Source organism: Pleurodeles waltl, chromosome 11 (genome assembly GCF_031143425.1).
Source record: "Pleurodeles waltl isolate 20211129_DDA chromosome 11, aPleWal1.hap1.20221129, whole genome shotgun sequence".
Lineage (NCBI taxonomy): Eukaryota > Metazoa > Chordata > Amphibia > Caudata > Salamandridae > Pleurodeles > Pleurodeles waltl.
The window spans coordinates 921046541-921072471 of record NC_090450.1 but is presented as its reverse complement, the minus strand read 5'-3'; the positions used below and the strand labels follow the sequence as shown (position 1 = coordinate 921072471).

General features: G+C 44.9%; 1 protein-coding gene across 2 annotated transcripts in view; it reads left to right on the top strand.

The window, feature by feature from the left end:
• The window catches only part of ZCCHC8 (zinc finger CCHC-type containing 8), a 233637-nt gene that overhangs the window by 192381 nt on the left and 15325 nt on the right, over nt 1–25931 (top strand). For both annotated transcript variants that reach the window (XM_069214952.1, XM_069214953.1), the window contains exons 10-13: nt 95–237; nt 490–614; nt 1401–1487; nt 17883–18006. In XM_069214952.1, the coding sequence (XP_069071053.1) occupies nt 95–237; nt 490–614; nt 1401–1487; nt 17883–18006 (479 nt within the window). The remainder of the gene's footprint in view (nt 1–94; nt 238–489; nt 615–1400; nt 1488–17882; nt 18007–25931) is intronic.

Genomic DNA, 25931 nt, shown 5'->3' with positions numbered 1-25931 from the left:
CATTTGGTCCATATTACTACACAATTCCTGCTTTATGCATGCAGTGATAGATTGTGTGGCTATACTCAAATTTAATAATGAATTTTTACTTTAGCGGTGAACTTCAAGAGGCACTTGGTGTCTCAGAAAATCATCTTCCACCTTTTATATACCGCATGCGTCAGCTGGGCTACCCACCAGGGTGGCTGAAAGATGCAGAAATGGAAAACTCTGGACTTTCACTATATGATGGCAAAGGTAATGTACCATGGAAAGTTTAAAGAATTTTAACAAGTCTCTAAAGTGTTTGTTGTTAAATTATCTGATGAAAGCAATTGGTATATATTTTTTGTAAAATGGTCTGATTTATGTTTAGAGATGAAAGGATAAAGCATGCCCATCTAAAGAGCTCTCATCTGTCTAGACTAGGAATATCCCTTTTTTGTCAAACAGCTCTGATATGTCCAAGAATTGACGGTATTCGATTTGAGTGCTATTCTCTGTCTGTAGATACAAGTGATGGTGAACTTGAAGATGGGGAAACCTTTCAGAAGCCAACATGTATATCGTACGATTTATCCAGATTGGTAAATTATCCTGGCTTTAATACAACAGCTCCACGAGGATGTGTAGACGTAAGTTTACTCTCTGAACTTGGGTTCTCATTTTGCAGACTTAATCAAGATTAAATAAAGTGTCTAATTGTCAGTTGTTGTATGTTGCGTGGTCTTGTTCAGCTAGCAAGACAAAATCTCTTTTTGGTGCCATGAAAACGGATGTTTTATGCTAGTATATAGATATTGTTTGTCATGAGCCGATGTTTGTTTATCCTTTGAACAATTAGGGACACGATTGTTTAAAGGTTGCAACTAGAAATAAGTTTTTAAAATGTACAGAGAATAAACAAGCAATTCATGTTCTATGGTACATCATTGAATGGAGCCTGTTGACTGCTAGGGCTGGCATCCTTGAAGTGAGGTACGGAAACAGCAACAGAAGGTCCCAGCAAGTGGAATTTCCTTTTTGTTTGCAGACTGTGAATACACACCGTCCTGAATTTCTACACCCATATAAGATAATCCCTTTCCTATTTTGGAAAATTCATGTAATTTTGGATCCTTCTTGCTATCCAGTGGCTCCAAGCATCTTGATTGAGGGTATTCTCTATGACAGTACTGCATACTATATTTTTTTACATTTGCTGCTTATGCTGTGTCGGGGTTACATATTTGAGATCTGCCTTAGAATAGAAACACCCTCTGTGAGCTGTGAAATCAGAAAAAAATTGACATTTTAGTTTCGTGCAATTTTGGTAGTTTAACAGTCCCAAGAAAAATTCCTTGCCGAGGATTAGATCAACAGTTTTTCCCAATATTTACTTATGGGAACAACATGGCTTTCATTTCTATTTTTCTATGCAGGATTATCGTATGTACGGTTCAATTCCTATGCAGTCTTTCCATCAAAAGGATGTCTTTGCAAACTACCTTGCATCAACTTTTCCTACGGTAATTATTTACACAAACTTTTTAGATGATTTGTATAGGGTGACTTTGCTATGTCCTTTTTAAAGTTGTGGATGAGTTGCTTGGGAAGACTTAGTGTTTTGTCTGTGTTGCATGGTTGAAATTTAAAGCAGGCACTCTTGGCATAAACAAATATAACTGGGTGAATAATTGTCTTAAACAATGTTATAATGTGTCAATTTCTCTGTCCTCACATTTCCAGAAGGCAATGTTCCAAATTTCTAAAATGGTATAGATGCTTTTGAAGCTAGTATACTCTTTTCATTGCTTAATTTTGGTAAAATATACTTATGGTCAATGCTATACTTGTATGTAGAAGAGCCATGCATTGTACAAAAATTTAAAACCACAAAGAGCAACAATTCCTACCATTAAAGCATAAAATCATGAATTCAGCAAAGTACTTAATTTATTTTCATGTATGTTTTGGTGGGAGCACCTGAGGGACCAAATTAAAAATAACTCCCACAGGGCCCCCCTTTTTCAGTCTTGCTTGACAGCATAGCAGTCTGCATACATACTGTTACTAATTCTTCAAACTATACATGGTGTGGCCTTTGGCTCCACCTAGAAGGGTATTACTCTCACACCTCATGCTACTGGCAGTTTTGTGCATCATTCCTCCTCTCATAAAGTGCTTGCATCACAATATTTCACATCGCAAAAGTAGACCAAATAATGGCATATTAAATTCCTCAAAGCTTAGCTTTGTTTACAGAAAACATTTTCTTTTTTTTTTTTGTCACTGCGGTAGACTTTTGTAGTCGAAGTCGACCAGACCGCAGAGCTGTCTGGTTGCAATGACACACTGGGGACCTGCTGAAAGCTTCCCTAGGAATGCATTCATCCCATTGCTTACTATTGACTTTGAGTTTTGTATCTCACATTTACTTGCTTTCTGTTTAATGGCTATATTTGTTTTAGGCTGTCCAGCATCTCATTATGCCTCCAGTGGAGCATACCCCGTTTACAACCTCTCTGACTGGTTTGTTGTAAAATATTCACAAGTTCTGCTCTTCCTGGGAACGTTTTTTCTTTTTTGAAGTAGTACATGTGTTTTAAGTTGTCTCCATTATGGAAGTTCACAGCAGTAATTATGGGGCGTCTCTTGGAAAAGGTTTCCTACCGCCTACCTTTCTGCTTGACTGATTCTCCTTATCTCTTCCATCTCTCGTACCTGGGAGGAACACTGCTTATCTACGATCTTATTTTGGTCATTGGTTGTTGCTTAATAGCATAACCTAAACAACCCCTTCCTTAATTTCATATCCATGCCATAGGTATTGGAAGTAGGGGAGTGAAGTATGCTGAGGCACTCCCATAATAACTATGCCTGAATTCAGAAGTAAATGATCAGTTAACCTGGCTTTACTTTTTGTTTTAATTTTGACACATTTGCTGTGCATACAAAGACCGAGGTCAAATGCTAGGTTCTGTTTTCCGAGGGCGATTTGTTTTTACTTTCTTTCTAACTTCAAAGTGAGAGGATTTATTTGACAATCTGACTTGGGCACCGAAGGTTGAAAGAAAATGTAAGGAAATGCCTCCTTGGCATGGTTACCCCCTGACTTTTTGCCTTTGCTGATGCTATGTTTTGATTTGAAAGTGTGCTGAGGCCTGCTAACCAGGCCCCAGCACCAGTGTTCTTTCCCTAACCTGTACTTTTGTTTACACAATTGGCACACCCTGGCATCCAGGTAAGTCCCTTGTAACTGGTACCCCTGGTACCAAGGGCCCTGATGCCAGGGAAGGTCTCTAAGGGCTGCAGCATATCTTATGCCACCCTGAGGACCCCTCACTCAGCACAGACACACTGCTTGCCAGCTTGTGTGTACTGGTGAGGACAAAACGAGTAAGTCGACATGGCACTCCCCTCAGGGTGCCATGCCAACCTCACACTGCCTATGCAGTATAGATAAGTCACCCCTCTAGCAGGCCTTACAGCCCTAAGGCAGGGTGCCCTATACCATAGGTGAGGGCACCAGTGCATGAGCACTGTGCCCCTACAGTGTCTAAGCCAAACCTTAGACATTGTAAGTGCAGGGTAGCCATAAGAGTATATGGTCTGGGAGTCTGTCAAACACGAACTCCACAGCACCATAATGGCTACACTGAAAACTGGGAAGTTTGGTATCAAACTTCTAAGCACAATAAATGCACACTGATGCCAGTGTGCATTTTATTGTAAAATACACCCCAGAGGGCACCTTAGAGGTGCCCCCTGAAACCTTAACCAACTACCCGTGTAGGCTGACTGGTTTTAGCAGCCTGCCACACTCGAGACATGTTGCTGGCCACATGGGGAGAGTGCCTTTGTCACTTTGTGGCTAGTAACAAAGCCTGCACTGGGTGGAGATGCTTATCACCTCCCCCTTGCAGGAACTGTAACACCTGGCGGTGAGCCTCAAAGGCTCACCCCCTTTGTTACAGCACCACAGGGCATTCCAGCTAGTGGAGTTGCCCGCCCCCTCCGGCCACGGCCCCACTTTTGGCGGCAAGGCCGGAGGAGATAATGAGAAAAACAAGAAGTCGTCACTGGCCAGTCAGGACAGCCCCTAAGGCAACCTGAGCTGAAGTGACTCTGACTTTTAGGAATCCTCCATCTTGCAGATGGAGGATCCCCCCAATAGGGATAGGAATGTGACCCCCTCCCCTTGGGAGGAGGCACAAAGAGGGTGTAGCCACCCTCAAGGACAGTAGCCATTGGCTACTGCCCTCCCTGACCTAAACACACCCCTAAATTCTGTATTTATGGGCTCCCCTGAACCTAGGAACTCAGATTCCTGCAACCTAAGAAGAGGACTGCTGAGCTGGAAAAACCCTGCAGAGAAGACGGAGACACCAACTGCTTTGGCCCCAGCTCTACCGGCCTGTCTCCCTCCCTTCTAAAGACACTGCTCCAGCAACGCTTTCCCCAGGACCAGCGACCTCTGAATCCTCAGAGGACTGCCCTGCTCTAGAAGGACAAGAAACTCCTGAGAACAGCGGCCCTGTTCACCCAAGACTGCAACTTTGTTTCCAAAGAAGCAACTTCAAGACAACTGCGTTTCCCGCCTGAAGGGTGAGACTTGCAACTCTGCACCCGACGCCCCCGGCTCGACTTGTGGAGAAACAACACTTCAGGGAGGACTCCCCGGCGACTACGAGACTGTGAGTAGCCAGAGTTGCCCCCCGAGCCCCCACAGCGACGCCTGCAGAGGGAATCCCGAGGCTCCCCCCTGACTGCACCCGCAGCCCCCAGGACCCAAAACCCCCCTGGTCTACCCTCCGAAGATGCGGGTACTTACCTGCTGGCAGACTGGAACCAGGGCACCCCCTTCTCTATTGAAGCCTATGTGTTTTGGGCACCACTTTGAACTCTGCACCTGACCGGCCCGGAGCTGCTGGTGTGGTAACTTTGGGGTTGCTCTGAACCCCCAACGGTGGGCTACCTTGGACCCAAACTTGAACCCCGTAGGTGGTTTACTTACCTACAAAAACTTACAAATACTTACCTCCGCTAGGAACTTTGAAAATTGCACTAAGTGTCTAGTTTTGAAATAGTTATATGTGATTTATTTGAAAAGTATATATGCTATTGTGATTATTCAAAGTCCCTAAAGTACTTACCTGCAATACCTTTCATTTGAGATATTACATGTAAAATTTGAACCTGTGGTTCTTAAAATAAACTAAGAAAATATATTTTTCTATACAAAAACCTATTGGCTGGATTTGTCTCTGAGTGTGTGTTCCTCATTTATTGCCTGTGTGTATGTACAACAAATGCTTAACACTACTCCTTTGATAAGCCTACTGCTCGACCACACTACCACAAAATAGAGCATTAGTATTATCTCTTTTTGCCACTATCTTACTTCTAAGGGGAACCCTTGGACTCTGTGCATACTATTCCTTACTTTGAAATAGTGCATACAGAGCCAACTTCCTACAGAAAAGTTGTGGGAATTTGGTTTCTCTAGCACAACAAAATTCAGTGCAGGAAATTAACTGTACACACATTTTGGAATAAATCACAAATTAAGCAAATTTTTTGTAATTCTGAAGTGAGTGGGAAACTACACTAGCTGATGCCAATTTCCACACAGTTTGTGCGACGTGTAGTTTTATAAGTAAAAATGTATGTCTGTGCACATGTATTGGTAATTTCAATTGCAAATATGTTGTCTGTAATGGCAATGCACTACCATACCATACATACTCTGCTCTGCCGCACTACTTGACTATATCCCTCCCCCTCTATGCCATTAAGGCTGCGAGGTGGGGCCAGACTAAGAGCACCAGTGTCAGTCTTACATTTCCACAAAACCTGTGTCGTGGAAGTAAGACTGGTTTCTAATTTTCTGCCTTTATTTGCGTTGGGCTCCCTAGCTCAAGTTTGTCCTTGCCGATGCTAAAGTTTTGTTTACTGAATCCTTCACAAACTCGTTTTTTAAAACATGACCTGGAACAGAGCCTGTGTGCGCAATGTCCCCTAGTAACACTGCATGCAATATATGCAGGTCACCCCTACAACAGGCTTTCTAGCCCTAAGGTAGGGTGCATTATTACTTGTGACGGCATATCTGCAATACGCCCCTGTTATGTCTGTCGATTCTTAATCATAGTAAGTGTGCAAGAAGCCATTTTAAATACATTTACTGGACACTGGTCAGTCCAAGTTCCTCAGCTATATGAGGGTTTCAGTGAAGGTAGGAATGTTTGGTATCAAATGTCTCATATTGATAAGCCCACATTGATTCCAGTGATGGATTTATCAATACATGTACTTTTGTTGCATAGGTTCTCATTACCCTAAAGAGGCTACTGGATTTGGACGGCAGAATCACCTAAATTGCGGGGTATTGAGTACAGTCCTACACCATGTGACGCCTGTCGGCCTAATCTGGGTTTTACGGCTGTTTAGCAGCACCTCATCCCTACCCAAGAGCAGGAATGATTGTGGCAACATGGTGCATGACAAGTAAGACTTCTCAGGGAATCGTGGTCAATCCGATCTCATCCCTTTTTCTCAGTTACATTAGTCTCATACAGGCAAAGACAAACAGAGGCAGAGTATAGTTCAATAGGGGTCTATTGAAGTAACTACATCTTAGATAAAATGGCATGCATTGCAATAACTAGGATGATAAAGCACAATAGAAGAAATATTGTGACAAGGCGAGTGAAACACAAAAACAGTCCCCCCCCCCCCCCCCAATACTGTCACTAGGAGTGATATATATCTTTCCTACCTAAGCTATGTTTGAGCACAGCATAATCAGCCTAATCCGCCCTTCAGGTTCCCTCCCTGGAAAGACATCATCCCCCATACCTGAGCTAGTAAGCCTGTTGGCAGAGGAGATGCTGTACCCATGTAGGCCAGGGCTTCAGCAGTCTAAGCAAGCAGCTGTAGCGAAGTCGTTCAGCAATCAGCATGCAGTTATGGTCATCTGGCTGGAATCTCCCTCTAACGTGTATAGGACAGAGAAGTGTTTGCCCTTGGGTGTTTAGACGCAAAGCCTGCTCTGGCAGCCTGCTCTACCTAATAGGATAACCTACAAATCTACATTCCAAGGCAGGACGTTTCAAAGTTATGCAGATCTGGCTTCTGTCACAAGTGAAATGACGACCTACACCCCTCCCAAGCTCATCTGGCACCTGGATCAGCAGGAAATTTCATATTGAGAGAGATTTGTCCACCCCCCTCAGGTCAGTACCACCCTAATGTGTGCCATCTTGGTGTTGTCAGATTTAGAAATTCTGGGACAGGGTTATGCCCACTTCCCACAGGAAGTGGTCATATAGGGCAATGGTTCCCAACCTTTTGACTTCAGTGGACCCCCTCTTTATCATTACTGGAACTCGGGGACCCCAGCCTAAACATTGTCAATGATTTGAAGTGCAAAACAATACACAAAAAATACAGAAATAAACGTTCATCAAACGCACACACACACAAATGCTAACCCATTTTTTTAATTTTGCAAACAAATATAAATATAAAAAAATGTAATTTTTTAGTAAGTTTGGAGCTTTTCTAAATTTATTTTAAGCCACACATCGTCCATACCGTATTCTGTTTAATGCACATGCACTGCTCCCACAAATCAAACTGAGGCTACTACTTTGATTTTTTGCATCCTTGACACTTACAGTATGTCTTAAAATTTTCAGTTGTACATTTAGCCACTTTGGTAAAGTGTATATAATCTAATATTTAAATTTCTAAGCAGTTGCGGACCCCCTGAGGAGTCTTTGGGGACCCCTAGGGGTCCCCAGACCACAGCTTGGGGCACCACTGATATAGGGGGTGTGGTGATCCTATGGGTAAGTAGCCCATTGGCTGCTGCCCTACAAGTAATGCCTCTAAATTCCATATTTAGGGGAGCCCCTGGCACCAGAGAAGGAGATCCTGATGACCTAAGAAAACCAAGGACACTGAAGAGCATAACAAAGAAAAGGAGGAAACAATGGGATCATGCCTTCAGAAAATGAACAACTTTAGGAAGCTGGCTCTTTATATAGTACATCAAAAAGAAGTATGCTTTGTCAAGAGTCCAGGTACCCCCTTAGAAATGGACAGGGCTTTCTCTCAACATCCCAAGTGCACTTCTCCCACCAACAGTTCTTTGTCTTTGTTCCCTGTTTCTGGGAGCGCTTCACTCTTTCTAGCAAGGGGCAGCCTGTTGTCTAAGGTACATCAAGTATGTAGTGGTTACATGCGGTGGCGTGGCGCTAAGGCGCCACAGAAGTAACCCCTATGTCCTGGTATAGGCCCTAGGGGGAAGCGCTGCTGCTACCCCGCGCCCCCTCCCTTTCCCCAGGGCAGGACTGAAAGGGGAATCGCTTCCCCCCCCCCCCCCCCCCCCCAAACCTCCGTGCTTCCAGCGCGATGCGGAAGAGAAATGCTTAGCATTTCTCTTCCGCTCAGAAGGAGGGGGCTGGCAGAGGCATGAAAGGAAAGGCCTTTCCTTTCATGTCTCTGCAAGCATTTCTGCTGCCCGATTGTGATGCGATCAGGCAGCAAAAATGCCCACTAGACACCCTTAGGCGAGGGTTGCTCCCCCTGCGGCCAAATTATTTTTAGGCCATTTCTGCCCCCCTCCCCTGGGGGCAGAAACCACTTGACAGTTTTTTTTTGTTTTTTTTATACTTGAGCATAAGGGGAGCGGCCCCTTGGGCAAGGGCTACACAAGTGAGGTATCATTTTTACCGGGAGACTGAGGGGAACGTTGGGTGGTAGGAAATATGTCCCGGTGCGGTGATTCCACCCAGGAATGTGGTAACAATGTGATTTTTTTTTTTTTTTTAAAGCTAAATTTGAAGTTTGCTGAGGATTCTGGATAAGGGGGGGGGTGCTGAGTGGAAGGAAATTTGGGGCTCCTCTTAGATTCCAGAACTTGTCACCAAAATGTGAGGAAAAGGTGTTTTTTTTTTTTTTTTTTTTTGGGCTACATTTTGAGGTTTGCGAGGGATTCTGGTTAACAGAACCTGGTGGGAGCCCCACAAGCCACCCTATCTTGGATTCCCCTACCTGTCTTGGTTTAAAAAATGCACAGGTTTGGTAGGTTTCCCTAGGTGCCGGCTGAGCAAGAGACCAAAATCTACAGTTAGGCACCTTGCAAAAAACACATCAGATTTCAATGTAAAAATGTGATGTCCATGTTGCGTTTCCTGTCGCGAGCATTAGGCCAATGCACGCAACTGAGGTACCATTTTTTTCAGGCTACTTGGGGGAACACAGAAGAGCAAAACACGTATTATTGTCCCTTGCCTTTATCTGCATTTTTTTCCTTCCAAATGTAAGACAGTGTGTAAAAAAAAGACGTCTATTTGAGAAATGCCCTGTAATTCACATGCTAGTATGGGCACCCCGGAATTCAGAGATGTGCAAATAACCACTGCTTCTCAACACCTTATCTTGTGCCCATTTTGGAAATAGAAAGGTTTTCTTGATACCTATTTTTCACTCTTTATATTTCAGCAAATGAATTGCTGTATACCCGGTGTAGAATGAAAACCCATTGCAAGGTGCAGCTTATTTATTGGCTCTGGGTACCTAGGGTTCTTGATGAACCTACACGCCCTATATATCCCCCCCCCCCCCCCCCCCCCCCACCACCACAAGAGTCCAGCAGATGTAACTGTATATTGCTTTGAAAAATCTGACAATGCAGGAAAAAGTTAGTGAAACGTGGAGAAAAATGGCTGTTTTTTAATTATTTATTTTGTATTTATTTATTTTTTAGCTCGGTTTCAATATTTTTTTATTTCAGCTGTTATATTCTGTGGGAAACCCTTGTAGTATCCACACAAATTACCCCTTGCTGTATTCAGACTTTGGTCTACTTTTCAGAAATGTTTAGCTTTCTGGGGTCCAGCAGTGGTTTCACACCCATTTCTGTCACTAACTGGAAGGAGGCTGAAAGCGCAGAAAATAGTAAAAATGGGGTATGTCCCAGTAAAATGCCAAAATTGTGTTGAAGAATGGGGTTTTCTGATTCAAGCCTGCCTGTTCCTGAAAGCTAGGAAGATGGTGATGTTAGCACCACAGACCCTTTGTTGATGCCATTTTCAGGGGGAAAACCACAAGCCTTCTTCTGCAGCCCTTTTTTCATATTTATTTTATACAAAATGTTCACTGTATTTTGGCTAATTTCTTGAACTCCTTCAGGGGAACCCACAAAGTCTGGGTACCTCTAGAATCCCTAGGATGTTGGGGAAAAGGACGCAGATTTCGTGTGGGTAGCTTATGTGGACAAAGTTATGAGGGCCTAAGCGCGAACTGCCCCAAACAGCCAAAAAAAAGCTTGGCACCTGAGGGGGGAAAAGGCCTGGCTGCGAAAGGGTTAAATCCCATCTAAACAATGTGTTGACAAACAACAAATGATTTGATACCTTGATGTATCACATTCAGTGGTCCAGTATGGAAGTTCCCACTTAGCCTGTGGGTCAGTAAAACTCCATATTAACCAAAGGCGCTACCTGTCTTACTACAGTAAAAACGACAACTGCAAGCTTTTACTGTCAGGACATGTAAGGTATACATTTGACATGTCCTTTTAATATCTGCACCCTACTCTGTGGGCTTATGAGGCCTTCCTTAGCGTTATATATATTAAAAAAGGAAGGTTTGGACCTCGTCAAAGGTCTATTTTGCCATGTCTAGTCAGCAGCTTGGGAGCTGACCAACTAGGCTACGATGCAAGACTTAAAACCATGTGTAAGGAAATGCCTCCTTGGCATGGTTACCCCCTGACTTTTTGCCTTTGCTGATGCTATGTTTTGAATTGAATGTGTGCTGAGGCCTGCTAACCAGGCCCCAGCACCAGTGTTCTTTCCCTAACCTGAACTTTTGTTTTCACAATTGGCACACCCTGGCATCCAGGTAAGTCCCTTGTAACTGGTACCCCTGGTACCAAGGGCCCTGATGCCAGGGAAGGTCGCTAAGGGCTGCAGCATATCTTATGCCAGCCTGGGGACCCCTCACTCAGCACAGACACACTGCTTACCAGCTTGTGTGTGCTGGTGAGAACAAAACGAGTAAGTCGACATGGCACTCCCCTCAGGGTGCCATGCCAACCTCACACTGCCTATGCAGTTTAGATAAGTCACCCCTCTAGTAGGCCTTACAGCCCTAAGGCAGGGTGCACTATACCATAGGTGAGGGCACCAGTACATGAGTACTGTGCCCCTACAGTGTCTGAGCCAAACCTTAGACATTGTAAGTGCAGGGTAGCCATAAGAGTATATGGTCTGGGAGTCTGTCAAACACGGACTCCACAGCACCATAATGGCTACACTGAAAACTGGGAAGTTTGGTATCAAACTTCTCAGCACAATAAATGCACACTGATGCCAGTGTACATTTTATTGTGAAATACACCCCAGAGGGCACCTTAGAGGTGCCCCCTGAAACCTTAACCGACTATCTGTGTAGGCTGACTGGTTCCAGCAGCCTGCCACAACCGAGACATGTTGCTGGCCCCATGGGGAGAGTGCCTTTGTCACTCTGAGGCCAGTAACAAAGCCTGCATTGGGTGGAGATGCTAACACCTCCCCCAGGCAGGAGCTGTAACACCTGGCGGTGAGCCTCAAAGGCTCAGCCCTTTGTGCCAGCACCGCAGGACACCCCAGCTAGTGGAGTTGCCCGCCCCCTCCGGCCACGGCCCCCACTTTTGGCGGTAAGGCCGGAGGAAATAATGAGAATAACAAGGAGGAGTCACTGGCCAGTCAGGACAGCCCCTGAGTTGTCCTGAGCTGAAGTGACTCTAACTTTTAGAAATCCTCCATCTTGCAGATGGAGGATTCCCCAATAGGATTAGGGATGTGACCCCCTCCCCTTGGGAGGAGGCACAAAGAGGGTGTACCCACCCTCAGGGCTAGTAGCCATTGGCTACTAACCCCCCAGACCTAAACACGCCCTTAAATTTAGTATTTAAGGGCTCCCCTGAACCTAAGAATTTAGATTCCTGAAACTACAAGAAGAGGACTGCTGAGCTGAAAAACCCCTGCAGAAGAAGAACAGAAGACACCAACTGCTTTGGCCCCAGACTTACCGGCCTGTCTCCTGCCTTCCAAAGAAACCTGCTCCAGCGACGCTTTCCAAGGGACCAGCGACCTCTGAATTCTCTGAGGACTACCCGACTTCAAGAAAGACAAGAAACTCCCGAGGACAGCGGCACTGCTCCAAAAGAACTGCAACTTTGTTTCAAGGAGCAGATTTAAAGACCCCTGCAACTCCCCGCAAGAAGCGTGAGACTAGCAACACTGCACCCGGCGACCCCGACTCGACTGGTGGAGAACCAACACCTCAGGGAGGACCCTCCGGCGACTCCGAGACCGTGAGTAACCAAAGCTGTCCCCCCTGAGTCCCCACAGCGACGCCTGCAGAGGGAATCCCGAGGCTCCCCCTGACCGCGACTGCCTGAACTCCATTTCCCGACGGCTGGAAAAGACACTGCACCCGCAGCCCCCAGCACCTAAAGGAACGGAACTCCTGTGCAGGAGTGACCCCCAGGAGGTCCTCTCCCTTGCCCAGGTGGTGGCTACCCCGAGGAGCCCCCCCCCCTTGCCTGCCTGCGACGCTGAAGAGATCCATTGATCTCTCATTGAAAACCCAACGCGTGTTTGCACACTGCACCCGGCCGCCCCCGCGCTGCTGAGGGTGTACTTTTTGTGCTGACTTGTGTCCCCCCCGGTGCCCTACAAAACCCCCCTGGTCTGCCCTCCGAAGACGCGGGTACTTACCTGCTGGCAGACCGGAACCGGGGCACCCCCTTCTCTCCATTGCAGCCTATGCGTTTTGGGCACCTCTTTGACCTCTGCACCTGGCCGGCCCTGAGCTGCTGGTGTGGTAACTTTGGGGTTGCTCTGAACCCCCAACGGTGGGCTACCTTGGACCAAAAACTGAAACCTGTAAGTGACTTACTTACCTGTGAAACCTAACAATACTTTACCTCCCCCAGGAACTGTGAAAATTGCACTGTGTCCACTTTTAAAACAGCTTATTGTGTTTTATGTAAAAAGTATACATGCTAATGAAATGATTCAAAGTTCCTAAAGTACTTACCTGCAATACCTTTCAAATGAGATATTACATGTAGAATTTGAACCTGTGGTTCTTAAAATAAACTAAGAAAATATATTTTTCTATAACAAAACCTATTGGTTGGATTTGTCTCGGAGTGTGTGTTCCTCATTTATTGCCTGTGTGTATGTACAACAAATGCTTAACACTACTCCTTTGATAAGCCTACTGCTCGACCACACTACCACAAAATAGAGCATTAGTATTATCTCTTTTTGCCACTATCTTACCTCTAAGGGGAACCCTTGGACTCTGTGCATACTATTCCTTACTTTGAAATAGTGCATACAGAGCCAACTTCCTACACCATGTTTCCACTTTAATATCAGTGGTGGCACAATAAGTACAGCAGTCCACTGGTGACACTTAACTTACTAGCCCAAAGTACCATATACCAAGGTCTTTTAAGTAAGTTAAGTGTGCCAGTCTGCGATTAGCCAATTAAACATACACATTTGAGCAGTCCGTGCACATGCACTGGGGTCTAGACTGCAGGGCCCGCTGTACTACAGAGTTTAAAAAGCAGCAGCATCTCTCCAAACCTTTTGGAGGTGGGGAGGCTGGGAGGGACATTCCAAAATAGGAACTTTTCTACAGGTAACAAGTTAGTTTTTGTACCGAGCAATTTGTTAGTGGATCCCAGAGCCGAGGTGCCACCTATTGGCAGAAGATCCAGTCTAGCTTCTGGAAGAGATTAAAGTGGTGAGGTATCTGCAGGTAGAATATCCACCAGAAATATTTTTACCAAAGGCAAATCTTTTTCTGTAACTCATCTCCATCCTGTCATTATGTCCTTGTGCGTCTATTTAAGAACCTGTGTTCTCAAGAACTTGGTATGCATGAGAGGAAAGAGAGCAACTGAACTTTCAGTGGGGTTTAAGAGCAGTCTATTTGGCATCTGCTCAGCAAAGTTATCATGGGATATGCAGTCTAAAGCTACTACAAAGTAATGTATTGCATAATTATACCTGATCAGAAGAAAGTGGTAAATTGCAACTTGCCAAAGGAGCTTCCTGAAATCATGCTTTTAATCCATTCCTCACCTTTCGTCACTACTACCAAACTTAATGTTGATGGAAAACAATGGATAGAGGTAAGAGCCTTGCATACCCAATGATCTCTTTGAGCCAAGAAAAGGTAACCGGTTGCCGACCTATCTCTCCCTGTGCTGCTGCATTGCTCTTGCTTTTCTCCTTGATTACCCCCCCCCCCCCCCCCCCCCCCCCCCCTGTTTTTAGAGTGCCTTCTCCTTCGGAAGGGTCTTCCAAGACCTGACCGAATGAGCCTCAGGGACCTGCAAGTCCTGATTGATGGAAGGAACAGGACTTCAGTCCTGGTACACAAACCAGTTCTGTAAACCACCTCTTTGAACCCAAAGGAGGCTGTGGTTAAGAAACCCACTTGATTTCTAAAATTCCCACCCCTATTTTGCACAGTGGCATTGATACATGGACTAGCATACTGTATAATGTCAAAAAGGTAAGTAGAAACTGGCAGTTCATTACAAAAGGGATGGATTACTGACCACTCTGGAACATAATGGGAGGAGAGAAATGTTTCACAGCAGACGCAAAGTTGCAAGAAGATGACTACAAATTGACAATCATCCAGGGGCATTAACTTCTGCATGGTATTAACTATCATATCATGAACTGTCACCTCTTCCCATGGTACCACGATAACTTGTAAAAAGTTATTCGTTATGTGTGAGGAAATTCCTTCCTTGGCATGGTTACCCCCTGACTTTTTGCCTTTTGTTGATGCCAGATATGATTGAAAGTATGCTGGGACCCTGCTAACCATGCCCCAGCTCCAGTGTTCTTTCCCTAAACTGTACCTTTGTTCCCACAATTGTCACAGCCCTGGCACACAGATAAGTCCCTTGTAAATGGTACTCCTGGTACCAAGGGCCCTGTGGCCAGGGAAGGTCTCTAAGGGCTGTAGCATATATTATGCCACACTGGGGACCCCCTCACTCAGCACCATCACACTGCCTCGCAGCTTGTGTGTGCTGGTGGGGAGAAAATGACTAAGTCAACAAGGCACTCCCCTCAGGGTGCCATGCCCACCTCTCACTGCCTGTGGCATAGGTAAGTCACCCATCTAGCAGGCCTTACAGCCCTAAGGCAGGGTGCACTATACCACAGGTGAGGGCATATGTGCATGAGCACTATGCCCCTACAGTGTAAGCTAAACCTTAGACATTGTAAGTGCAGGGTAGCCATAAAGAGTATATGGTCTGGGCGTCTGTCCATTACGAACTCCACAGTTCCATAATGGCTACACTGAAATCTGGGAAGTTTGGTATCAAACATCTCAGCACAATAAATGCACACTGATGCTAGTGTGGGATTTATTGTAAAATACACCCAGAGGGCATCTTAGAGATTCCCCCTGAATACCAGTCCAACTATTAGTACTAGGCGGGCCAGTTTCTACCAGCCTGCCACAACCAGACAAGTTTCTGGCCACATGGGGTGAGTGCCTTTGTCACTCTGTGGCCAGGAACAAAGCCTGTACTGGGTGGAGGTGCTTCTCACGTCCTCCTGCAGGAACTGTAACACCTGGCAGTGAGCCTCAAAGGCTCATGCCTTTTGTTACAACACCCCAGGGCATCCAGCTAGTGGAGCTGCCCGCCCCTCTAGCCATTGCCCCCACGTTTGGTGGCAAAGCTGGAGGGGGATGATGAGAAAAACAAGGAGTCGTCACCTACCAGTCAGGACAGCCCCCAAGGTTCCCTGAGCTGAGGTGACCCCTGCCTTTGGAAATCCTCCATGTTTAGTTTGGAGGATTCCCTCAATAGGAATAGGGTTGTGCCCCCCTCCCCTCATGGAGGAGGCACAAAGAGGGTGTAGCCATCCGCAAGAACAGTAGCCATCGGTTACTGCTCCCCTCCCCCCCCCCAGACCTAAACACACCCCTAAATTTAGTATTTAGGGGCAACCCTGAACCCAGGAAATCGCATTCCTGCAATCTGAAGAAAGGACTTCTGACCTGAAAGCCTCGCAGACACGATGGAGACGACAACTGACTTGGCCGAAGCCCCACTGGCCTCTCTCCAGACTCAAAGAACCTGCACAGCGACACATGCGACCGGGACCAGCGACCTCTGAGGACTCAAAGGACTGCCCGGAACCTAAAGGACCAAGAAACTCCTGAGAACAGCAGCACTGTTCAGAACTTGCAACAAAGAAGCAACTTTTAAAGAACTCTCTTCCCGGCAGAAGCGTGAAACTTCACACTCTGCACCCGACGCCCCCGGCTCGAGTTCAGGAGAACCAACACAACAGAGAGGACTCCGAGGTGACTCCAACGACGTGGACACCCTGAGTCAACCTCTCTGCATCCCCACAGCGACGCCTGCATAGAGGATCCAGAGGCTCCCCTTGACTGCGACTGCCTGGTAACAAAGGAACCAGACGCCTGGACCAAGCACTATACCCGCAGCCTCCAGGTCTGAGAGGAACCACCTACCAGTGCAGGAGTGTCCAGCAGGTGGCCCTCATCCTAGCCCTGTTGGTGGCTGGCCAGAGAAGCCCCCCTGTGCCCTGCCTGCACCGCCTAAGTCACCCCTGGGTCCCTCCATTGCTTTCAATAGCAAACCCGATGCCTACTTTGTCCACTGCCCCTGTGCATCTGAGGGTGTGTTTTGTGGGCTTGTCTCTCCCCCCCCCCCCTTTCCTCCCAGTGCTCTACAAAACCCCCCTGGTCTGCTCCCCGAGGACGCAGGTACTTACCTGTTAGCAGACTAGGACTTGAGCACCCGTGTTCCTCATAGGCGCCTATGTGTTTTGGGCCCTCCTTTGACCTTTGCACCTGACCGGCCCAGAGTTGCTGATGCCGTGCCTTTGGGGTTGCCTTGAACCCCCAACAGTAGGTTGCCTATGCCCAGGAGACTGACTGTGTAAGTGCTTTACTTACCTGCAAAAGCTAACCAAAACTTACCTCCCCCAGGAACTATTGGTTTTTGCACTGTCCAATTTTAAAATAGCTATTTGCCTTTTTTACCAAAACTGTGTACTACTGTTTTAAATCAAAGTTCTCTACTTACCTGTGTGAAGTACCTTGCATTTTATGTACTTACCTCAAATCTTGAATCCTGTGGTTCTAAAATAAATTAAAGTATATTTTTCTGTATAAAAACTATTGGCCTGGAGTTAAGTATTTGAGTGTGTGTGGTCCTCATTTATTGCCTGTGTGTGTATAGCAAATGCTTAACACTACTCTCTGATAAGCCTACTGCTCGACCACACTACCACAAAATAGAGCATTAGAATTATCTTATTTTGCCACTATCAACCTCTATCTCTCACTTTGAGATAGTATACACAGAGCCAACTTCCTACAATAAGCATCACAAAAGATTGGTCTAATAAGGCACCGGATGTTCTTCATTACACATCCACTTACTATAGTGACTTAGCAGTGTGTCCGCTTTATGCATTGACTTGTCAATGTTTGGAATAAGTTTACCAGTATCCGAGTGGCTCTTGACACCAAGGTCTGCTGCAAGGTTAAGAAGGATAGTTAGAAATTCTAGAATATTCTCTTTGGCTCCCTCATTTATTGTCCCCTTAGATCGCCACCTGCCTAAACTTCACTGGACTGTATAGGCTCCTGCAGCACAGAATTGAGGTACATTTGTAAAGTTGGTGGTGTGTGTGTTCTCCCCTCCCTCGTCTGTTTGAGAGATTTGGGAGGATCATGTCAAAATGTGTAGGTTATATTTCAAATTTGTGTTGGATCTCTTCTCTGTGAATGTGACTTAATGTATGAATATTTCCCTTGTTAATTTTCTCCATCAGCAAAGTCCAACAATGAACAGCAAAAGGTCTTCAACATCTCAGTCAAGCCCTTCTGAAATTAAAAAGCAGAAGACGAGTGGCAGTATCCCATCTGCATCCCCAGTTGATATGGAAATTGATTCAGGTGCTTTATTTTTATTTCACCACTGTTTACGTGTTAATGGACATGGGTTAATAATAGTATTATTCCTTCAGATTGCAAGCAATCTCTACTGTTTTTCAAAACTTTTGTTGACATCCTCTGATGGAAAACTGGTGAATTTGTTTGTGATAAATGAGCAAGGTGAATTGAGTGGAAAAAATGTGGGTAACTTTATCTACCACAGAGCATTTCAGAATTTAGTGGTCCTGAAAACTAGTCTGGCGAATTGTGTGCTCCCATTCATCCATTGGACATGTTAACTAGACCATGCAAGCATTTCTGAACTTGCCGGACACTGCACTTTGGTCGTGTTCTGCATGAGCTAGTTTTAAGAGTGATTGAACTAATCAGGCAGGCACTTACCTGTTCTACACGGACTTTACAAACCAGAAACTCTACAATCTGAATCTGAGAAAGGAAAATATTTGTTCAGTGCTACTCTGCTTCCAAATATGTTTATTTTTGCAGTGATCACGTCGTCAGTCTTCTGGTTGTGGTCCTTCGTGTTTTTCTTTCTACTGCTACCCCTGTAGAATGACAAACTACAACAGTATGCTTGCGAGTGTAGGTAAACTATGGGCAAGGTTAATCCCTGTAGTGATGCACAGATCATGTGCATCATTTTGAATTTCTTTCTATGACCTGACAGGGGCATTCCACCAAAAGGCGGCATTTGCAAAAAGAAAATGTCATAACACATGAACACGACAGTCACTTGTTAAATATTTGAATAGGCTATAAATTGAGTGTTACCTCCCTCTCCCAAAGGAAATCCTTTGTTCTGCCTTCCTGGGCTTGATCAGATCAAGCAGCAGAAGGGCAGAAACCTGTTTGAGGGGTGGCAGCAGCTTTGGCTGCTCGGAAAACTTTGTAAGACTGGTGGTAGCAATGTTGGGGGTCCTCTAAGGAGCCCCCAGAGTGTATGGAATTATACTTCCAATACTTGCAACGATATTGGGGTATGATTCAGACATCATCATCATTTAACTTTATTTCGGTAAGTAAAAAACAAACCATTAAAGTACAATACACGACAAAGAGAAAGAGGGCTTCTTAAAAACAGGGGGGTACTAAAAAAGTAAAATAGAACACAGTTAAAAAGGACAAGACAAGTTTAAAAAACAAACCAGAAATAAGCAGCCAGATAAACATCACTTAATATAATAAAAGGCTGTACTCAATAAGGAAACTAGTTCCATGAATCAGCGCTGGTAAGAAATATAATACACCAATGTCTACATACTGAGGAGCAATCACACATCTAATTTGATAAATAACATAAATAAGTCTAAAAATTAATTCCCCAATCTTGCTCGTTAAAATTGCTAATCTCAGATGTCAGAATAATACAAAAGAATTTTTTACCATTAATAAAACTATCTTGGTGGATGAATTCCATTTTAAGATTCTCACAACATAAAATAAGGGATCAATTCCATAGGTATATAAATAGTCCATAATAAAGTGAACCAAGGTCTATAACCTGTGCAAAAAAAAAAAACTACAATCGTACATCCAAGTTGAGTAAATATGCATAAGTAAAACTAAGCAATAACTACACAGTTTTGTCCCTTAAACTTACTAGTCTCAACCGCCGGATTGACTCAAGAAATCTTGCCACTGGTAGAGCTATCTGGACGGACGGGTCGCATTTTAAAATTCTCTCAGCGTGGGGACAGGATCTAACCCCTAATTGTTTGCAAAGAAGGATGAGCCAAAGTGCTCTTTGTTTGTGATATGCTTGACAGTGGAAGAAAACGTGTGAAACAGTTTCTTCACTTTTACAGCCCATCGGGCAATATTTAGATCTATTAGTTGAGCTGGACCATTTGTACGTAAAGCAGCACAGGGGGAGAGACCCGATCCTAAACCTAATAAAAAGGGCACGAGCAAATGGAGATAACTTTGTGTCCAAAAAGGGCTCAAATTCGTAGTGACATTTAACAAGTAGAAAATTGTCGGACATAGACAATGGAATAGAACTAGCAAATTGTCCAACCTGAACATTATGCCAATGAGCATCCTTTAACAGCTGTGCAGCATTTTTAGGAATAGAAATAGGATCATGCCAGTAGGGCCCTAAGCCAAGCCGGGAAAAGGATTGTTCAACAAAAACACACCATTTAATACTAGAATCGCGGCCCACCACGTTGAGAAGGCCACACCGAAAAGGGGTTAGTGCATCTGTTGTCCACAACCGAATCCAAAACAGCAGGGGCCTTAGTGCAGCAATCTGCGAGATTGAAAAAAGATTTAGGTCCAGGTGAATGGGCAAGGATGGGGTACTCGATGGAACCTTTAGCATCATTTTTAGAAACTGATTTTCCGCCCTAGCCAGATTTGCCAAATTACAATGGCCCCAAAGTTCAGCTCCATATAAGGCGGCCCCCCTGGCTTGAGCTTTGTATATTTCCAGTGCAGGGGATATTGCAAATTTCGGAGAACCAGAGGCAAATCTGACAATTCCACCCCCCCTCTGCTTGAGGCATAATAAGGATTTTTGGCGCTGGGCATGCCAAAGAATTGAATCTTCCACTTAAATACCTAAGTAGTCAAAGGTACCCACCCTTTCCAAGGGGACACCATCTAAATATACAGGCCTCTTCATTTTTTGCCTAATATCTCCAAAAACCATGTATTTTGTTTTTGCTGAATTAATTGATAACCCATGGTCAGTGCAAAACTCCAGAAATCTGGAGTGCAGCCTAGAAAGGCCCATGGCAGTACGTGTTAACAATAGGGTATTATCTGCAAACAGAAGACATGGAATCTTCTGTCCGCCCAGACTAGGGGCATCACTTTGACAGTCTAAGAGGTATGGCAAACAGGCATTAATGAACAATCTTGTGCATCATTTTGAATTTCTTTCTATGACCTGACAGGGGCATTCCACCAAAAGGCGGCATTTGCAAAAATAAAATGTCATAACACATGAACACGACAGTCACTTGTTAAATATTTGAATAGGCTATAAATTGAGTGTTACCTCCCTCTCCCAAAGGAAATCCTTTGTTCTGCCTTCCTGGGCTTGATCAGATCAAGCAGCAGAAGGGCAGAAACCTGTTTGAGGGGTGGCAGCAGCTTTGGCTGCTCCGAAAACTTTGTAAGACTGGTGGTAGCAATGTTGGGGGTCCTCTAAGGAGCCCCCAGAGTGTATGGAATTATACTTCCAATACTTGCAACGGTATTGGGGTATGATTCAGACATGTTTGATACCACTCATGCCCGGGTTCAGAGTCACGATTATGTAGCTGGACATAGGTAGTAGTCTATGTCCAGTACACGTGTAAAATGGTGTCCCCGCTCTCACAAAGTCCAGGAAAATGGGCCTGGAGTTTGTGGGGGCACCTCAGCTAGTGCAGGGGTGCTCTCACACACACAGGTACCTGCACCCTGTCCTCTGAGCTGAGAGGGCCTACCACAGGGGTGACTTACAGTGACCTGGTGCAGTGACCTGTAGTGAAAACTGGTGCGTGCACCAGTTTCACGCAGACTGTAATAGCAGGCCTGCAGAACCTTTTGCATGGGCTCCCTATGGGCGGCAGAATAACTGCTGCAGCCCATAGGGATCCCCTGGTACCCCAGTGCCCTGGGTACCTAGGTACCATATACTAGGGACCTACATGTGGGGGACCAGTATGCCAATTGTGGGAAGAAAAAGGTACAGTTGCCAAGTTAGATGGGAGAGAGCATAATCACTGGGTTTCTGGTTGCAGGGTCCCAGTGGAACACAGTCAGACACACGGACAACAGGCAGAAAATGGGGGTAAGCGTGCTAAGAAAGAGGGCACTTTACTACTCAGTCATTTAGATCAAGGAGTTGGGTCGCCAGGTGGTAGTAATGTATATTAGTCAGCCCCAACCCACCGTCATTGGACTCTGACAGGGATGTATTGCCAACCTATGTCTAGTGCCCCACTAAAGGAAAGATGTTCTAGCCCTGTCCAAGGTGCGGAACCATGGACTTGTCAGTGGAGTCCATATACTCTGAAAGATGTATATGAATCTTGGGAGGATCATCATCTTAAAGAGCACTATGTGACCCAGTACATTCACTGGAAGGGACCGCCATCTCAGCAGGTCTGTGATGGTGCCAGCGGTACCAGAATGGATTTGGAGGGGTTCATTCGGAGACCTGAGGCCTCTTTAAAACATTTCAAGTGGTGGAGGCTATGCAGGCCAGAGGTGGCTGGGTCTGCCAGATATAGAAGGACCTCGTCCGCATATAGTTCTCTGCGGTCTTAGTGATCAGTGTCCCATCTCCATCCCTTAAAGAGTCAGATGCTCCTGAGCAGTTGAGCCAATGGCTTAATGGCCATGGCAGAGAGGAGTGGGGACAGGGGTAGCCTTGAAGGGTTCCGCGTCGAATGGGAAAGGAGCCAGAAAATATACCATTAATCTGAACTCTGGCCGTGGGGTTAATGTACAATGCTTAGACTAACCGATGAAACCTGGGACCCACACCAGCTCGGCTCACTACCAGTTGCAGGTAGTTCCTATTACCCGAATCGAACACCTTCTTAAAATCCACAAATAGTAATGCTAGATCCAAAGGCAACAGATTCCGGTGGGGCAAGGCAGTCTGAAGCTGGCGTATGCAGTGTCTTGTTCCTCGATTAGCCATAAACCCACATTGGTCTGGGTTGACTTAAGAGGCAGCACTCGCTGAAGGCGAGTAGCCAAATATTTTAACATCCTCATTAATAAGTGAAATGGGACGATAGTCCTCACAGGGCCGAGAGGGGGGCTGGGTCTTTGAAATAACCACTATGGTTGCTGTGTCTAGGCCAAGTGGGAAGGTACCTGTGCAGTCCACATTACTATATAGGGCAAGCAGCCTAGGCATTAACATCTCTCTACACGCCACATAATATTCAGCTGGGAAATAGCCTCACGGGGTCAGAGACTGCTTTGAAATTGCCCCCTATCAGTGGTGGCCTATTGGGTAGATTCAATATGACCCTGGAGAGTTCCCTTTAAAAAAGTGTTGGGCTTGGAGGGTGGAGATACGCACTCACCAGACTGATTGTACACCCCTGCAGTATACCCCTGCAGTATACCCCTCAGTTCCATAAACCGCTCCTGCCCATCCCTCACCACGTGATCAACCGCGTTTCAGGGAAATCTTCACACACCACCCCGGTCGGCAAAGGTGAGCACAGCCGTGCATTTCACTTTATCTAGGAGACCATTAATGTTCCATGAGGGCACCTTCAGGGAGGGCCTACCATTTAATCTAGCAGATTAATGTTTAATGCCCCCTGTGAATGTGTGCCTAAGTTGACTAAAGATGCAACAAAGAGGTATTGAGCCAGTACCCAAACCAACGAGGATGCTAACATTCCCTCAAACATGCTTTTAGTTCCCCACCACTCCCTCCCCATACTGCCCCAACCCCCCAAAAAAAAACATCTGTCTGCCATATATAGGAAACCCTCTGTAAAAATTGTAACATCAAATTTACGGACATTATCTGACCCCTCCATAACCTAGAATCCAATCGTGCAATAGATCACCCCAACTGCAGGGATATTCATACAGCACAATACACAGTGCATAGGAAACACGTAAAAGTGTGAGACTCTGGGATAGATTAGTGTGTCCACTATAGTTTATCCTATCACAGGAATATTCCCCAGGTGTCACTGCATCTGTAAAATCTTGAGCCATACCTCTGTTCGCTGGTAGGGGGATATTGTTTAGCTCAGTGGTGTCTGCATCGGAAGTAATGTTGTAGTGCCAGTGTAGGTACACTACTATCTGTTACTGTTAGAAATGTGGTTCCTGGTTGGCTAGGGTAGGCACTGAAGCCAGACTGGAACCACCACTCTAGTCAGGGCGAGGGAGTTACACTTGGTAGCTTGGCGCAAGCAGTCAGGCTTATCCTAGAGGCAGTGTGTAAAGCCTATGCACAACACATACAACACGTGACACAATTCATACACCACAAAGGAAACAACAGCAAGTTATAGAAAAAAATAAACTGTATTGCATAAAACATCATTAGACCAAACACAACATATTACAGTAATACCATGCTATACAAGCAGTTGGCGGAACATTACATAGGTTACCAGTACTCTGTGAAAATAAGCAGTAGTCGGGTAAACCTATAGGTTATGGGTACTTTGCAACACCAGCAGTCGTCAGGTTATTATCACCAAAAAAATGCAACAGTCGGAACAACTTGCAACACACCAAACCAACACTAGATGGCTTGTGAATGCAGAGCATGTCAATCTACAGCATGCTATGCCATGAACATATGCTAACTGGGTAAGTAACATTTTCCTTTCTTTGAATTTATCCTGCCTGTCCTACATTAAGTCTTTCTAGAGTGTTTCCTTCAGAGGGGGAGCATTACAATCATCTAACTCTTCTTTAGTGGTAGGAATTTGTAACACCTAGGTAGTCTGTGCCCAATGGCTTCCATTCAAGCTCATGTTGCAATATATACCCAACTTTGACGCAAGGCATCGCTACGCAAATGCCTCTAGATTTAAATCTAATTTTAGATCTTCTCATTTTAACGACAGGAAGTTTCACTGTTCTTGTAGTAAAGTGAGCAGCGATGCTTTGGGGTCTATTAAGAAGCACTGAATGTAGTTAGCAAATGACACAAATTTCACTTGATCTGTGTGCATAGATCCATAATTACTGGGTTCATCATGATTTTTTGTTTTATCGGTTTCTTGATCAAGACAAAAGTCAGGGGAGATAGGACTGATTTATTGTGTTCCTCTGAACAATATGATAGGCTCACAGTGGCAAGGTCCGACATTGTTAGTTGGGGGTAGCATAGTGGGTGTTGATAGATAACTCGGGCCTGATTTATGGAAGGAGTTATGAAGATAAGTCTAATCTGCCCAATTAAAACAACTTTTCGAAAGAGCATTTGGTTGCCATCGCAAGTGTCTTTGTCCAGCATGTTGAACAGCAGTCTAGTATTTTCCTCAGTTTGCCTCTCCTTAGTAAAGCCTGTATGGAGGTGGATTGGGGCAAGACGGGCCATATATCCATGAGTCTGGTTGCTAGAATTTTAAAAATAAGTTTTAAATCCCTCCTGGAGAGAGCTGTTGACCTATTTGAAATGCAGGATTGTGATACTTTATTAGTATTTAACAGTAGTGTCATGCTGGACTTATCGTCCGGTGTTCTATCTACAAAAATGTTTAAAAAAAACTTTGGTCAGGGGCTGGACTAGAGAATCCGCTAAATGCTTTGTAAAACGAGTTTAGGAATCCATTTGGGTTGGGTGCTTTATTGTTCAGCAATTTTTCAATAACCTAGTAATTTATTGACTTTATCGCCTCAGTTTATAATAGACTTTGTGATCAACATTACAGGTGCAACATCTTTTTCTAACATAGCTTCTTATTACTCTCCTTTCTCCTCTTTTGCACTTTGAATTTCAAAGTACACTCCCTTGGCATATTGGGACTTGTTTCAGATTCCAGTCTGGAGATTTCCGACAAACTTAGTTGTGTGAGTAATAAATTCAGCCCTTAATTTGTCTGTCATCTTCTGTATTTTAGCCCAGACATTGCCCTCTTTCTGTAATTTACATCAGCCATACTTTATCAGAGAGGAAGGTATATAGGCTTGCTGTGAAGAAGACAAGCTATCCAAGCTTTGAGTCTGTGTCATGTTAAAATCCCCACCAGTCACCAAGCATTCCTCTGTGAATTCCACCAACACTCAGAGGAGGTGAAAATTGAAAGCTTCCTTATCTTTGTTAGGCATATAGATATATAGATATATATAGATATATAGATATAGATATGGAATAGGTATAAACCAGTCCATAAATCTGGTCCCCAGGGCCCTGAATATTTCCCTCTCTGTTGATTAATTCCTGTCTAAAGGATGTTCTCATAACTAAGATCCAAACTTCCATAAACTTAGAT